This window comes from Mustela lutreola, chromosome 6 (genome assembly GCF_030435805.1).
Source record: "Mustela lutreola isolate mMusLut2 chromosome 6, mMusLut2.pri, whole genome shotgun sequence".
NCBI lineage: Eukaryota > Metazoa > Chordata > Mammalia > Carnivora > Mustelidae > Mustela > Mustela lutreola.
Window position 1 is genome coordinate 120,403,358 of NC_081295.1, and position 15,587 is coordinate 120,418,944.

Genomic DNA, 15,587 nt, shown 5'->3' on the forward strand with positions numbered 1-15,587 from the left:
AAGACAAAATAAGTTGTTCTCGGTATACTGCTTGGCATAGTGCTCAATAAATATGAGTTCTAATTGAAGTCTTCAGGATAAAAATTCAAATCTTTATTGTGGCTAAATATTCTCCGTGGTCTAGTTCTGCCTTTCTGGCCTTACCTGGAAGTACTCACCCTTTCATTCTTACTGCTTCAGTACCACCTACATCCTGGAAGCTTACCTCCACTATTTTTCCTGCGGGCAATGTTCACTCCCCCTTCCCCTGGATACAGCCCAACATACTTACTCATCCTTCTGAGATCTGTCAGAACAGATCTGAGATGTGATCTCTCTGATAAGAACCCTCTAAGCTCATAAAATATTTGCATGTTGTGGGGCTAGAAATACAATTTTCATTAAAATTTGCGATTAGCTGTGTCCCCCACCCCAAAACCACACACATAAACTATGGGGGCAGCAAGCTGTCTCATCCGGTGTTGGAGACCAGCTAGTGAGATTTTGCAGAGCTCGAACTACTTATGATCCAGGGAAGGGGAAAGCCCCAAAGATGTAAGATACTGGGAGACGTCAGATCAGTTCCCTACCATCATTTGCACATGGCCTTCCCAGCCCTACTACAGTCCCTCTCACTGTTCAGGAAAAACACTCTCAAGGTTACTTTGGGCAAAATCCAAAGATTAGCTCCAATCAAAACAGTCCTGAGGGAATCCGAGAGCAAGGTTGGCAAGGGCTGGGACAAGGAGCCACACATTGGCATACAATAAAGATTAAGTGTCTGGGAAGACTAAGTCATGCCTTTATCTTGGGAGACCATCAGCACGGTGTACCGCAAGACTGAGGAATTCCAGAGCAGGCTGCATGAGGGCAGGGCCTGCTCTCTGACTTCACCCCCACACCTCTGGCTTAGCGGAGCTCAGCAGTGTCTAGGTCTACTGACCGAATTTGTTAAAAATAAAAGGCGACCAATGGAACTCTGTAAAATGTGAATAAAAAAGGCTCCCACAGAGGGCGCCTGTGTGGCTCAGAGGGTTAAGCCTCTGCCTTCGGCTCAGGTCATGATCTCAGGGTTTTGGGATTGAGCCCCACTTCAGGCTCTCTGCTCAGCAGGGAGCCTGCTTCCTCCTCCTCTCTCTCTGCCTGTCTCTCTACCTACTTGTGATCTCTATCAAATAAATAAATAAAATCTTAAAGCTCCCACCGGAGACATCAGAGGGACAAATGGCATTTAGAAAAAGGCAGTGGAACCCATGGTTTCAAGAGCTGGGAAGAACATGGGAGAGATACCCACAGGACTCCGCTGTTGTGTCCTGCTAGTCCCGCTGGAGACTAGTTAACTGTGAAAGACAGGAATTCCAACCACGGCAGAAGTAGCATTCTGACGCCTCCAACTACTTACCATGAGAAAGGGTATGGGATGGAGTGAAGTTGGGGCTTGGACTAGCAAATTCAACTAAGGGAGAAGACTGGCCCCAAACTAAAGCAAGGATCAGGGACAACAGCAAGGACTCTACCAAGAACTTGAGTCTCAGGAAATCCACTTGAAACTGGCCTGATGTGGCAGCATGGGAGATGTAATGCAGGTCTGGAGCTACTTCTTCCATCTCATGCTGTTCTGCAGTCAAGGCGATGAGCTGCTCTACCTTTTCTTACAGCATTTGTTCTCAGTTTAGTTATACTAGATTCTGAAACTAGCCTCCTCCCAAACTAATGCAACTTTTTTTGAAATGAGATGTAATCCTGGACATACAAACATGCATCTGATTAAAACTATAACAGTTTTTAGACTTAACTCTTGTTCTACCCCAACAAATTCCATTACAAGTATGTCCAAGTTTTCCAGTTTTTTAAATGACTGAGTGAGAGAAAAAGCACAGCGGTGACTGAGGCAAAGATGACTCACCTCTGAACAGGGAGCCTGACGAGGGGCTGGATTCCAGTACCCCAAGATTATGACCTGAGCTGAAGGCAGAAGCTTAACGGACTAAACCAGCCAGGTGCCCTCCATTAGCTTTTTGATCACCCTTCTCAAAAAGATCAGAGCTCAAAGCTCAAGATTCGATCACTGAGTTCTAGGATTAAGTTGGGCCAAAAGCCCAGTCAAATCTCTCCTCCCTTTTCAAGCTAAGGGCTTTCCAAAAAACCTATCAAGTGGTTCTCAGCCCAGGTTGTGCATTGCCATACTTCCTGAACTTTTTTAAAGATTTATTTGACAGAGAGATCACAAGTAGGCAGAGAGGCAGGCAGAGTTGGGGGTGGGGTGGGAAGCAGGCTCCCCACTGAGCAGAGCCCCTGACGCAGGTCCCTCCCAGGACCCTGAGATCATGACCTGAGCCGAAGGCAGAGGCTTAACCCACTGAGCCACCCAGGCGCCCTTCTAGGCCCCAATTTAATGAGAATTCATGAAGACAGAATACTTAGTGCAGTATTTTAAAAAAGCTTTACCGGAGCCCTAGTCTATGGTTAAGGGCAGAGTATCCCTGCTACAGTCCACATTCTCGCTTCTATAATCTTCCATTTCCAAACCAGATTCCACCCTGTACCTACCTTCCTGTTTGACATCATCATTTAGGGAGGGACAGACCATTTTCCCTACGTTAATTCCCAACTCTTACTTCAAAGATCGAGTTTTCTACAGTGGTCTGATATACTAAGCTAAAATGTCTTTTACTTTTGTTGCTAGTCCCCAATTCCAGAACTCACACGCCCCACTTCCCTGAACTACACAGTCCATCTCCCCTCAGCAAGACAACGGCTTAAAATTTATGTATGTTCATTTTTGTAATCTGAATTTGGCAAAAATTACTGGATTATGTTAATAAACTGTGCAGGGCTCTGTAAATCTGGAAATTTGAGGCCAAAGCTTACAAAAAAGGAAACACACCGGTCTTCTCAAAGTCAGACGCAGAACACAAAAAAATACCTGTGGTCAGCCACCTTTTAAGTCCTGAGTCCTAAACTTGATCAACTATCAATGAGCCACAGGTTTTAACAACTTTTCTAAACCAGAGAAGGGGTGCCTGGCTGGCTCAGGTTGTCACCTAGGGTTGTGAGATCCAGCCCAAGGCTCTGTGCTTGGCCTCTTCCTCTGTCCCAATAAATCTAAAATTAAACAGGAAAAAAAAAAAAACAAAACAAAACAGAGCAAACCATGAACCTAAAGGTATTTTGAAGGATTCATTTTACAAAGCAGATTAACTTACTTTTTAATCACCATAGCAACAGCCTACTGCTTTAAAAACTAAGACAATCCGACTACAAGATAGCTCTCCTTTTCTCACTTCAGGATTATTTTCCTCAAAATTTTGTATTATGTTTCTTTTGAAATACTACAAAGCAAACGCTATTAAGGGAACTCAAAATTTGAATAATATTTTCTTTATTTACAAGTTAGAATCAACAGACAAAGAAAGACAATCCAGGGGACCAAATGGGGTGATGACTGAAACCCCCAGGGGCCCCAAATGGAGAAGGAAAAGGGAAAACAGAGTAGAAAAAAAAAAGTCAACGTAAAAAAAGAGCTCCCCCTTCTTCCCTCCCCATGGAGGCTGAGGGTACCATGGCCCCATACACCTCAGCCTTACCTAGCTTAAAATAAATTAGAACAACCAACCTCAAAACAGGGCCTTTACAAGTGAACAGGGCAGCTATGGCCTCAGGTAACCCCGTATCAGGGCCTTTGCTCACTCCCACCCTGTACCCCTGCCCCACGTCAGTCATTTTGAATGGGGGCTCTATGCCCAAGAGGTCATTCTCAATGGGGCTGGGAACTAAATCTTATTTTGTCCATTTAAGTCCCTCCTTCAGCAAATGTCCCTGCACCCCCCCCCCCTGCAGAGCCAGCTCTCCTACAGTAGGGGGGAGAGGGGATGAGATGAGGAAGTGTCACAGCAAGGAGGGGAGGGGCGGGGCGGGGCAGGGTGGTCTAGGGGTCCGGTCCTGCGGAGCCTCCTGCCCCATCTGGCCTGGCCCCTTAGCCTGAGTCTGAATCACTGGTGTCTGAAGAAGAGGATGATGAAGAGGAGGAGCTGGAATCTGAGCTGGAGCTGGAAGCGCTGAGGCGTGACACTGCTACTTGCTGTGCCGATGACGAGGACTCTGTTTTCTCACTTGCTGCAAGACAAGGTTAAAGGTTAAAGTTGCAGAAATCTCATCTCCATTTGTCAAAGGAAGTCAAAAGGGAGATGCAGTGAATTTGTAGTATTTTACAGCGTACTCACCTTTCTTGGGGGGCTTTTTGGTGGAATTGAGCTGCCCACTAACATCTTGTAACCGCTTTTCTAATTCCCGCTTCTTTTCCAAAGCCAGCTCCTCCTTTGTCTTTCCCACAGGTTTCTTAATGGCTAGAAAAACAAGCATTCCAGATCTAAGACTGCCATAAGCATGTAGCTTCATTGCACCTTACTGCTGCCAAGTTCCTTTCTTGATCTTGGAACAAGCATGTCCCCCCTACCCTGGGGCTGACAATAAAGAGTGCCTCAAACATACCCTACTGTCCTCAGAACTACTTGAGGACTGCTGAATTAATGTGGGAAAGGTCCTTTCATACTCACTATAGGGCTTCCGAGGTTTTTTTCGTAGACAGGAGAGAACATAGCGCTCAAGCTCTCTAAGTGTGGATGGCTTGAGGGTTTCAAAATCAATCTCTATCTCTTCTGGGTTTGAGTCACGTAAAGAAGGCTCTCTAGCCTGGATTATGTGCACAACTCGACCAAGTTTCTCCCCAGGTAATTTGTTGATGTCCAAACTCAACTGCCGCTTTTCATCGTAACTCATGGGTCTGCTTTCCTCTTCCTCCTCTGAATCATAGCCTGTAGGCAGGGCAGGTGGGGCTGTCTTCGTGGCCTTTTTGGGCAGTCTATAGGCAAAAAAAAAATTTGTCGCTTAGGGAAGCATCACTAACCTCTTCCAACACATTTCCACTGTTTAATACACTAATCTAAAATTTCCCGCCAGAGTAATGCTTCAGTTTTCCCATAAGGCAAATGGGAAATAAGATACTACCAACCCTCCTCAGTAATACAAACCTCACATGCTAAACACTTAACCACTTATTTGGGGCTTTGAAAACTAGACACTGGTATATTGGCATGAGTCCATCTTTTTGCTCCCTAAAACACTTAACCCTCCCCAGCATGGAAAACAAGACAAAGTGTGTTAATTTGTTAGTGCAAAGAGAAAGACTAGATAAACTAGAGGACAAATGTGGCTTGCATTGCTTTCTGCACAAGTGAAGTTTTACTGGAAAAGTCCTAACCACATTTCCATAAGTAAGGTCTACAGCGGCTTTCACACCACCCCACCAAAGGTGAGTGAGTTTGAGTGGCTCCACAGCTCTCAAAATCAGTGTTACCTAGCCAATTAAAAACTTACTTGCTGACCTCTGGTTTAAAGAACACTCTGCATGAAGTGAGAAAAACCACTCTCCCCCTGGACAGTGTAGTGACCATCCTTTGTCCCTGCTCCCTGACCTCTTAAGAACTTACTTGCTGCCGCTTCCTCCAGAAGGTCCAAAGCCGGGAGGGCCCAGTGTAGCAGCACTGCCACCCCCACCACCACTTGCTTTCTTGGACTTCTTGGGTTGAGATGGGCGGGGTGCCCGAGGTCCCTTGTCATCTTCATCAAGCCCAGCTCGGCCTCGATGCTTCTCTGCCTTCCGTTTCTTCTTTTTCTCTTTTCTCTCTCTCTTCCGCTTTGGCTTGGATATTGGGCCTTGAGACAGGGCAGCCAGTTGTTCATGTACTGCCCGGAGCTGGAGACAAAACAATCAGAAGTATAAAGAGAAAAATAAAAGTAGAATAGAAGTAGAATAAATGGGAGTAAGAGGAAAAAAAAATTAGGGCAAAGACAAGATATGACTTTATAAACTAAATAATAAAATACCTGCTCTTGTAGTTCAGCCAATCTATGAGCCCTTTCTTCCTCAGAGTCCGAGCTTTCACTCTCTTCTTCCTCCTCATCCTCCTCCTCATCCTCCTCCTCTTCCTCAGAAGAGCTCTCACTGCTGCTTTCCTCGCTGGAGGACTCTGAAGAGGATTTGGCCAACCCAGGTGGCAAGGCAGTAGACACAGGTAAAGGCCCTGGTTCCAGTGGTTCATCTGGCATCTTGGCGTAACGGAACTCAAATACATCCTAGTAAGAAAGATACCATCAGAGCCTTGCTAGTCAACAGTGCCCCAATTACACCCAGCCACCTGGTGGTACAACACAGCTCCTATTTACAACTGTGCATTGGGGAAGAACCTCACAGTAAGATAGTATAGCAAAGGACAAGCTCTCTCCCCAGACCCACTTGTTCTTCAAATTCCAACTGTGACACTCACCTGTAGCTTTCGTGCCATGGCCACGACATCGTGGTCTGGGGGATTGTACTTATAGCAGTTGGAGAACATAAGCCGCACATCAGCAGCAAACTCCTGTGCATCCCGGTAATCACGATTCTCCATCTTCCGCTGCAGAAGGAGGCAGCATCAGAAGCTGCACAGGCAGGGAGACTCACCTTTCCCTGCCAACCCCAGACATTGCCAAGAGTAGCCCTCTCTTGAGAGCACAGTAGGGATGACCTTAAAGATCTATGCCCTGGGGTTCAAGTTTGAAGTCAAATGAATTTGGGTGGGTTGAAGATATATCTATGTCTAGAAAAAAAAACCATTTCTAAGTGATAGGGGTGGGTGGCCTCTATCCTTCCAACCCCTTACTCCCCTAACCCAATGCTCCCAGTAAGTAGGACTTAAACGTACATGAGTAGTATTGCTCTGAAGACAAAACTCACCATACAAAGTCCAAGAAATACCAACTCAATTATCAAGCACTTAACCTTCTGTCCCATTACCATTTTATAAAAAATACCAAGAATCAAGATTGCCATGTGCCCATTAGAAGTGACTGATTGTTTTATTGAACCCAAAGTTCCAATCACTGCCTGAGCATCCCATCTGCCCCATGCAGTGGGTACCTTGACAGTGCTGAGGTCCATGGGGTGCTTAATGATGTCATGGTAGTCATGCAGACCAAGAGCAGAAGCGTCCACTGGTTTATAGAAAGGCCAGGCATAGGCAGCATGCTTCTTAGAGAGCAATTCTTTCAAAATGCCATTGCAATGTTTTAACTGTTCTGACAGCTTTCCTTTCTTGGAGCTCTGGTGTTGCTGCTGAGAGTCAGGTAAGTCTTTGCGTGGGGGCTTGATGGGGCGACCACTCTCTCTACGCATAGTGGGAAGACGTGCTGCCTTGGGCTCAAGACTCCCAGGGGGGCTAGCTGGGGAACCAGGAGCCAGGATGGCTGTAGGAGTAGGTGTGGTAGTATCTGCTTTCCGCTTAACGCCTTTTTTCTGCAGAGAAAAACAAGATGCAAGCCTTTTAGGGTCCACCTCATTCATCCAAGACCTTGCCCTTCCCACTGCCCAAAAGAAATCCACAGATCTGTACCTTGGCAAGGGGCTGGGCTGGCGGAGCTGCAGAGACAGCAAGGAGCGGGGGTCCAGCAGAGTGTAAGGACTTGAGAAGGGGAGAAGAGATGACTGACGGGTGGGGAATGTTGAGGACAGTGGTAGGTATCTCAGGTGGTGGAGTATACAGGGCTGTGTGAGACACAGAAGAAACAGCAGGCACCTGATGGGCACTAGTGATGCTACCCTGGAGTGCTAGAAGAAAGGGAGGGGAAAAAAAAAAATTAGTTCTATTATCTTCCCCATCTTGTCTCCATTAAGGCAATTGCTGCTCTTCCTACCTGCCAATTTGGCCCCCTTCTTGTGGCTGTTCTTAGGGATGGTCACCACAAGTTCTTGCTCCTCTTGTGGCATAGATGCCACTTTCTGTAGGAAGATCTTTTCCAACGTTTGTGCCATTAGGACAATATCATCAGTGGGCTACAGGAAACGCAAACAAGAAGATTCAAATGCCAGCTAAAAGCAGACAAACCATTTTTCTCAGAGAAATTCCTAGCTCCAACTATCACCACACCCCCTCAGACAACTTTGTCAAGTACTGACAACTGCCTACACTGGGCCACTTATTTCCATGTTCTCCCCTAACTGTCCCTCAAAATGCAATAAAGAAAAAGTTCAAAAGTAAGGGAATGAGACTGTCAAGGAGAATACGTTCTGCTCTACTCAGCTTTCTGGAGGTTTCTGCTGAGAAATAGGGCCACCATCCCCAAATACTAAAAATGTTCTACTTAAATAACCTTTAACTCCAGATCTCTGAAGCTGCATCACTGTGAGCAGTATCCTTTGGAACTCAGATTTTCTGGATCCTATGCACTTTGAGAATACCTTCAAACATCCCACCAACACACAGTATCTAAGCAGTAATAGAGACATGGTCTCTCTCAATGAGCACACACAGAAAAACTCACCTTGTTGTAGATGTAACAATTGGTGAACATGGTGTTAAAATCCTGCATACACTCTGAGGCAGCCCAGTAATAGTTGTTTTCAAGCCTCCTTTTAATAGTACCCATGTCCATAGGCTGTTTTATAATTTTGTGATAATCCTAAAAAACAAAAACAAAAACTAGATCAGAGCCACTGAAAAATAAATGCCAGTTTTTCTAAACTCTTGACCCCAGCAACACACACACATACACACCCCCCCCCCCCTGCATCACAGTATGTAGTCCCCTATACTGCGGCCCCAATTAAACTAAGGACAAAAAAAAAAGTAATGGGCTTAACACCCGCTGGGAAGCCCCTAGTACCTTTCTCTAACCACCCACCTCCCACCCACTCTGCGAGGTTTCCCCTCCTGTGACATTACCTCTGGGGCTGGCTATCCATGGGCTGGCATGAGGGAGAGGAAGAAGCTAAGAATTTTGGCCACCGTGGTCCTCTCCCAACCTGGGGTGGGAATCTGTAAAATGGAGCCAGGGCACAAAAGTTAAGGAAGGACACATGGAGGGCACAATGAGATGCCAAGACAGCAAGCGATTGGATCAATAATCACAAAGGACCAAGAATCCAGAAATCTGGTGGCTATCTGCCCTACAGGGGAGAGATGGGAAGTCCCTAGGGGCCGCAGCACCTATACTAAGCAGCCCACCTCCACTCACACACATTCTTTTTCATTGCCAATACCTCCCCACTCCAATATCCCCACTCACCGGCAGGCCCAGTTTGACGGCATCCACAGGCTGCCTGAAGGGCCATGCAAACTGATGTTTCCACAGAGCCTTCATCACCACCTTGTGCAGGTATTGCAGCTGGTTGGTAACCCGTCCTGGCTTTTTGGGATTGGACACCTCCGGGGGTGGTGGGTTGGCAGGGGTCAGTTGTAAGGCCGGCACTGAAGCCATTGTGGGGCTCTCAAATCCCTCATACAACAGAGAGGGCTTTCGAATCCTCTTCCCTGGAGCTGCTGCCTCTGGGCCCAGCCCCAGTAACCCTGCATTCCCCTCCCCAGGGAGCCTGTGAAATGGGAAACATAATTAGATGTGGTAATTTCATGACAATCAGTAATACCACTTATACTACATATCCAATAAATCCAGACTTCCATTTTAATAAGAGATAACCAAGCTTATGGAAGTCAATCTCAACCACAACCAGTATCCAAACAATATGTGGACCTTTTGTTCTTGGCCCCCCAACTCCCCACTTTGTTTCCCTATTTTTAGTTAAACCTATCCAGATCTGTATTCTGGACTCTGATGGGTAGTGCATAATCTGTAGTTCCTTTAAAGTTAAAAAAAAAAAAAAAATCCCAAGATGGGTTTCTCATAAGGCATAACTTAAACATCTGAGAACCACAGCTTTAGAGTTTGAGACTTAAAATGGGTGGAGCAGAGAAGCTCAAACCCCAATCTTCTTCCTCACTAGGGGCTAGGTGGTTGCCATGGTGGTTGAGCCTGAGGGAAGCCAACGAAAAGAGGAAGGGAACAAAACAGGGAGCAAATTTCATAAAATGCTGATGAAGACACCTAAAAATCCATCTGGGCACAAGAGAACACACCACCAACCTCTCCACAAGCTCTGCTGCTTAATTTAAAGCAGAGAATAAATCAGAAATCTAACGGAAAACCTTACCAACTTAAAAAAATTTTCAGACAAGGGAGCATTTGTCTGACTTTACCTCCTGGAATAACCGAGCTGCCAGACCCCAGAAACCATTCGAATTCGTCTTTCTCCCAGGGACTCAAAAATTAAGCCAGCCCAGTCCCCAGTCAAGGTCAGCAATTTCAATAAACAGTGACAGACCGCCCTTAACCCCGCCGAAAAAATAAGATTAACGGCTCCCACTCCAGCACCAGACTCTTGAAATCAATGGCCAAGACTGGTTCAAACTTATATTCTCTCCGGTACTCCTCAGAACCAGGTGCTTCCCAGGTCCTAAGACTAGAAACACTACACGGAGATCTCACTGTTTACATCCGTACAGCTGGACAAAAAATCCTTAGCTCCACCCTCCTGCCCAGAGTCAAACTCTTAAAAGAGAGCAAAAACATGCCTCCAAACAAAAAGCACGCAAACCCCCAACACAAAACTGATTCACTAAGAATTTAACGACCTAGTCTGAACACACGAACCCACTGGCTCAAAGTAATCCCTCTACCCCGCTGTGGGAATCTCAGTAGCCAGTCTGAGGCTCTATCACCATGGCAACCCTATAAGGTGCTAGATGGGGCCACGAAAGCCCCTAAAAGCCCTATGACAAACGGTTGCTAGACACCAGACCCACCGCCCGCAGGACCGGCTACCCACTCAATGTCGTCTTTCCCCTCTACATTCCGCCGCCAACCCGCTCTGTCCGGCTAGATTAAGACTAGACCACGGCGGGAAAAGTAACGCATAAATTGACCACCTGTCTTCCCTCCATACGCAGTATCTGGCTCTCTACCACCGTTCCAAAACCGTCACCCAACCCCCTCCGCGAGCCCCCGACAGCCAACAGTCGCACCGCGGAAGAGGAACGCGCCCCAGTCCGTTCTGTCCTCCCTCCGAACCCGACGCCCCACATCCCCGTGTCACAGTCCCCACCAACGTCTCCTTCCCACACGCGGATCAGGGGGACATACTTGCTGTGGGGAGTCACGTTTTGCAGCATCTTGACCACGGGGAACCGGCGCTGCCCTCAGCCGCGTGAAGTCCGGGTGGCCTCGGTTCCCCTTACCTCCCGGTCCAGCATAACCCGGGAAGTAGGGGAGGGGTGGAGGGCCGTTGCCCTTGGCCCTCCAGGCGACAACCCCCACCCCCCGCGCCCGGCCGGCACGAAAGCAGTCTTCTCCGCGAGCTCCCAGCAGCTTGGCGCGCTCCGCAGGAGGCGGACAGCGAGAAAATGGCGGCGGCCTCAGCAGAGGCGGGCGAACGAGGGGGACGGACTCCTCAAACACTAGGACGGCCCCCAATCCCGGACACCGTCGTCAATACTGCCCGCTGTTGATCTGCAAGGATCCCCTCTTCCTGCTGGGACTGCCCGCAGCGGACGAGGTCCCGTTTCAATCTCGGATGGAGGCGGATGAACACGAAAAGTGGTTTAGGGAGCCGCCGCCTCCATCTTTGAAATCCTCTTGAGGGCGGAGTAGAGGGGGTGGACAGACTCCGAGGATTGGGCGGGGCCCGAAAAAGGGGAGCGTCGGGGGCTTCTATGGGGTCTGTACTGTCCGCCGGGACCGGTCATAGGCCGAGACGAAGGCCATTTCCAAACGGATGGACGTGGATTGCAATGGCGGTCCCCGACGACTCGAAAGCTCTCTATCAGTAGGCAGAATCCTCCAGCTCGTTCTAGAGGCTGCTCCACTCCAGCGCGAAATGGCGCCGCCGAGCCCCGCGCCAGCCCTTTATATATAGGCAGGGAGGCGGAGCCTCGCCGCTCATGCGCGCCACCGTGCTAGAGATTTCCCCCACCCCCTCCGCGCGCGCACGCTCGCTCACGCGCGTGAAGAAGCAAAGTCGAAAGGGGAGGAACGCCTCTCCGCGGGAGCGTTTTCTATTGGTTGGCTGGACCGATGACGTCACAAGCTTCATTTCCAAGGTGTCAGTCACTAGGCAGAAGAGTGCCGCATAGACCCATAGGGAACCGGCAACCCGCCACATCTCTGAGCCAATTGGCTGCGCTGTGCTTCGGCAACTCCAGGGAAAGAGAGAGGCTGGCATGGGTGCAGCACCCTCTCCCCGCCTCCCCTTCCAACAAAGTCTTCCCAAGCGTCCAAGCCCGGTGCGACCGGCGACTGCCAAGCTGGGGCAGGTCGTGCCATTCGTAGCTCCTCCATTGGCCACACCGACAGGACTGGAGGGGGCCGCGTGGGCGTAGCCAGCCTGGGCCCGCCAGGGTGTGGCCGCAGGACGCCAGGCGGGTTGTTGTTCTCTGCAGAGAGGCCGCCGCAGTGAAGAATCTGAAATGAGGAAGAAGACGCCATCTTAGAAGCCGCGGCCTGCTACTCTGGCAGAGAACTAAGGGCTCCCGAACCTAACCATGGAGGGAATCTAACGTTCCCATAGCCCACAATAAAAAATACAGGCTTGCCGCAGTCTTAAAATCTTCCCCGTCTTTCCCCAGATCAAATAATCGGAAGACAAAGGCAAAACTCAATCAGTGAGCTCCCAAAGGCTTACCAACAAGACAACCAAATCTAAAGTACGTTCCCCAAACTTTCACCCAAGCACCTCTGCAATTCCTCCCTGCTCACACCTTGTTACCCATTAAGTATATGGTTGGTCGACAAAATCCCGACAATCCTAGTTAAGTGGAAGCAAAATCTCCAAACATACCCTATACTCTATAAAATGACACCCATCTCCTCCCTAAACTTCATTCCGGTGTCAGATCAGAGCGGAAAAAACCAAGCCCTGCGAGGGGCAAATCAGGGTGAAACCCTCCCCTCCTGGCGAGCTCAGAGCTTTACCCAAGCTCCCAGCCCTCCCCCACCCCGAGAGCAGGCCCGAACGCCCCCCCTTAGGGTCCCTCCGCCTCGGGGGCAGCAGGGCTCCCCATCCCCCCACCAGGGTCCGGAGTCCTCCCCACGGAGCGGCTGGTCCATCGGTCAGCGCCAGGGAGGAGGGCGAGCGGAGGAGGCGGCGGCTGCAGCTCAGACTAGCCCTCCCCCTCCTTCTCTCCCCTCCTCCCCTCCCCCCGGGCCGTCCGCCTCCGAGGAGGGGCAGGAGCCATTTTGGGAGCTCAGTCTCGCCCCCCTCCCCCAACCTACTCACTTAGTCCTCCCCACAATCTTGTTACCTGAGTAGGATTAGACTACGTATGAGTAAAGACCCAGAATACAAAGCCAGGAATCTCTCAAGCCATCTCTGGGACCACGACCTCCCAACCCCGGCCATCCCCTCCTCTCCTGATGGGAGAGTGAAAGAATTATCCCCAACCTACTCTTTAGCTGGCAGCTCCCTCTCCACCTCCCCTTCTCTGGATACCAAGATAAAAAAGACTGCATTATCTGAGAAAGGAAAATAATGTAACCAACGAACATAAGAGCCCCCCACCCCCACCCCCGAAAGGCTCCTGAGGGCCTAGGTCCTTGCGCTCCAACCACATCACCCCCCTCCTTTTACAGTAGCTCTTGAGCCCTAACCTCAGTTACTGCGTCTAAAATGGCCGCCAATCTCACGTCTTCTCGACCACCAGAGTCGGGCCAACCCTGCGGGGGGAAGTGCACACCGGGAAGGAAGCCTCTTCCCCTATTACTACCGCCCTCCCCCACGCAGGGATCAGGCTTCGGACCCAAAAGTACATGCGGGTTGGCGCGGGCAGTAGCAGCAGGGAGGGCAGTGACACAGCAACTTTGCTGAGGCCTTCTCCCCTCCCCCATCCCCTCCCCCCAGTGGCCCAGCCTCCTAAACCTGCAGTTCTCCGCCCGGGGCCTGCAAGTTAGGAGAGGCCCATTAGGGGGCCGGCCTGGAAGAAAAATTTAGTAGGAGGTCGCGAAATGCTGGGTCTTCGAAAGCGAAAGGGCAGCCAGACCTTACTCTGGCTTACTTCCCTGCATTCCGGAAAATCACTGCTCCCTACTCCCTCTCAAACCTCCCTTCCCCCACATGAGTCACAGGGGAGGCTAACAGCTAGTCAGGAATTTGGAAAAGTAACTCTTCCCTCCTTTCCGTTCCCTCCCCCGCAGTACACAAGGAGAGAACTGTTCAGGAATGGGGGAAGGGATGAAGGAGGCAAAAGACGCCACCCTGGAGAAACCCGAAACCTTGTGAGCTGTGAAATCATTGCAGGTCCTAAGCCTCAACTCCCTCCAGTCTCAGACCAAGCTTTCTACAGCCCTCCCAGCACCCACCTTGGGCTTGGTTTCTGCTCCCAAACAAACCCCAAGATTTCAGCCTGTAAGCCCTTCCCCAGCCTGGGGTAACACATGCTGAGCTAAGACCCCACCGAGGCAACGAAGTTTTGTACAGAAGGCTCCACAGGCCGTGTCCACGTGAATGCACACAAATTCGATAAGCGATTCGAAGCGTAACCTCCAGCATGCCATGTGATGACTGCGAGCTTCCTACCCCTGACACAAAAGCACAGACATGCTCCTTCCAGAGTCTCTAGGGAGAAAGGGAGTGGGCGCCCGGGAACAATCTCAGTTCACAACCTGAGTTGCCCACTCAAATCCAAGAGTAGGAAATACAGACACCACTCCCACTCCCCAGCCCACTAAGTCACCCCTCCCTCCGGCCGCCAAAAGGAAACCTCACCTGGCTCCGGACTCCTCTACCCCCAGGGGACGAATGGAATGGGGGGACACACCGCCCCCACGCCCCTTTGCCCTCCAATTGGTATGGAGGCACGAGGTTGGCCATTCCCCTCCCCCATCTGAGGGGCCCTCTCCCGCTCGCCCCCCCTCCACGCTCCCATTGGCTGTAAACTGTTTGAAGGACAAACCCTCCCACCCTCAGGTTTTTCTCTGAACCCCAAGAATTTCTCCCTCCGGACTCCCCACCATTGGTTAAGCATTTAAATGACTACCAACATCCCCGCCCCGCAAGGGCCCCTTCTCACCTGGAACCTGGAATCTTCCAGGGGGGAGCCAACGTTCCCCTCGGCCTGGTGCGGGGGGAAGGGGGGAAAAGGATGTAATCCGGGGTGTCACCCCCCCCCCCGGGAAACAAGCTGTGTTGGGGGAGGGGGCGTAACCCCCGCCCCTCCCTTCCCGAGCGAGCTGGGGGGGGGAGATAGTCGGGGCCGCGCCGCCACGTCAGCAACACCCAGATTGGCTGACCTGGGTCACGTGCCAGCCGCCTCCTTCCCCCCCCGCCTCCACGAGGACCAGTTTTCCGAAGGTTTCTGGGGGTCGCGCAAGGGGCCAAGGAAGCCGCATGGCCCTGGCCTATCTCCAGAGACCCAGGGCGCGCTAATGCCGCTGCTTCTCCGTTTCCCTGGCTTCCTATCCCGCTGTCGTCGACCCTGTCCCCCCCACTAGCCTCTCCGTACGGGTTCAGCATGGCTGCCGCTGCCCGAGAACGTGCACTGCGCAAGCGCAAGAGTTCGGTCGCCCGGGGGGAGGGGAAAGGAGTGCAGGAGCCCACGGGGAGAGCAGCAGAGCGCATGCGTCCGCAGGCACCGTCGCCTCCTCGCCAGGCCTGGGAGCGCGCGCAGTGGGTGGGGCGGAAGCGGGTGCGACGCGCAGATCTCTTCTCTTCTCTTCGCTGAGCCCCTCCCTTAGTAGCACCCGCT

At 50.7% G+C, this 15,587-nt stretch overlaps 1 protein-coding gene across 4 annotated transcripts; it reads right to left on the reverse strand.

The window, feature by feature from the left end:
• Positions 1 to 3,344: 3,344 nt before the first annotated feature.
• On the reverse strand, positions 3,345 to 15,354 carry BRD2 (bromodomain containing 2). Of its 4 annotated transcripts, none has more exons than XM_059178704.1 (13): positions 14,913 to 15,354; positions 10,993 to 12,309; positions 9,082 to 9,385; positions 8,338 to 8,475; positions 7,711 to 7,849; positions 7,410 to 7,624; positions 6,938 to 7,312; positions 6,306 to 6,434; positions 5,866 to 6,114; positions 5,469 to 5,734; positions 4,536 to 4,840; positions 4,203 to 4,325; positions 3,345 to 4,095 (listed from the first exon to the last, which is right to left on the reverse strand). In XM_059178704.1, exons 2-13 carry the CDS (start codon positions 11,019 to 11,021, stop codon positions 3,956 to 3,958), a joined length of 2,412 nt encoding a protein of 803 aa, XP_059034687.1. In that variant the 5' UTR covers positions 11,022 to 12,309; positions 14,913 to 15,354; the 3' UTR covers positions 3,345 to 3,955. The 4 variants fall into 4 exon arrangements, with proteins under 4 accessions (XP_059034687.1, XP_059034689.1, XP_059034688.1 ...); XM_059178706.1 differs by lacking the exon at positions 14,913 to 15,354 and adding an exon at positions 13,495 to 13,645; XM_059178705.1 differs by lacking the exon at positions 14,913 to 15,354 and adding an exon at positions 12,917 to 13,043.
• Positions 15,355 to 15,587: the final 233 nt, after the last annotated feature.

Coding starts and splice junctions, on each gene's coding strand:
- BRD2 (XM_059178704.1), bottom strand. CDS start 11,021: ATGCTGCAAAACGTGACTCCCCACAGCAA. Junction 6,435..6,937: donor TGGACCTCAGCACTGTCAAG/GTACCCACTGCA, acceptor CTCCTTCTGCAG/CGGAAGATGGAGAATCGTGA. Junction 4,326..4,535: donor AAAACCTCGGAAGCCCTATA/GTGAGTATGAAA, acceptor TTGTTTTTCTAG/CCATTAAGAAACCTGTGGGA.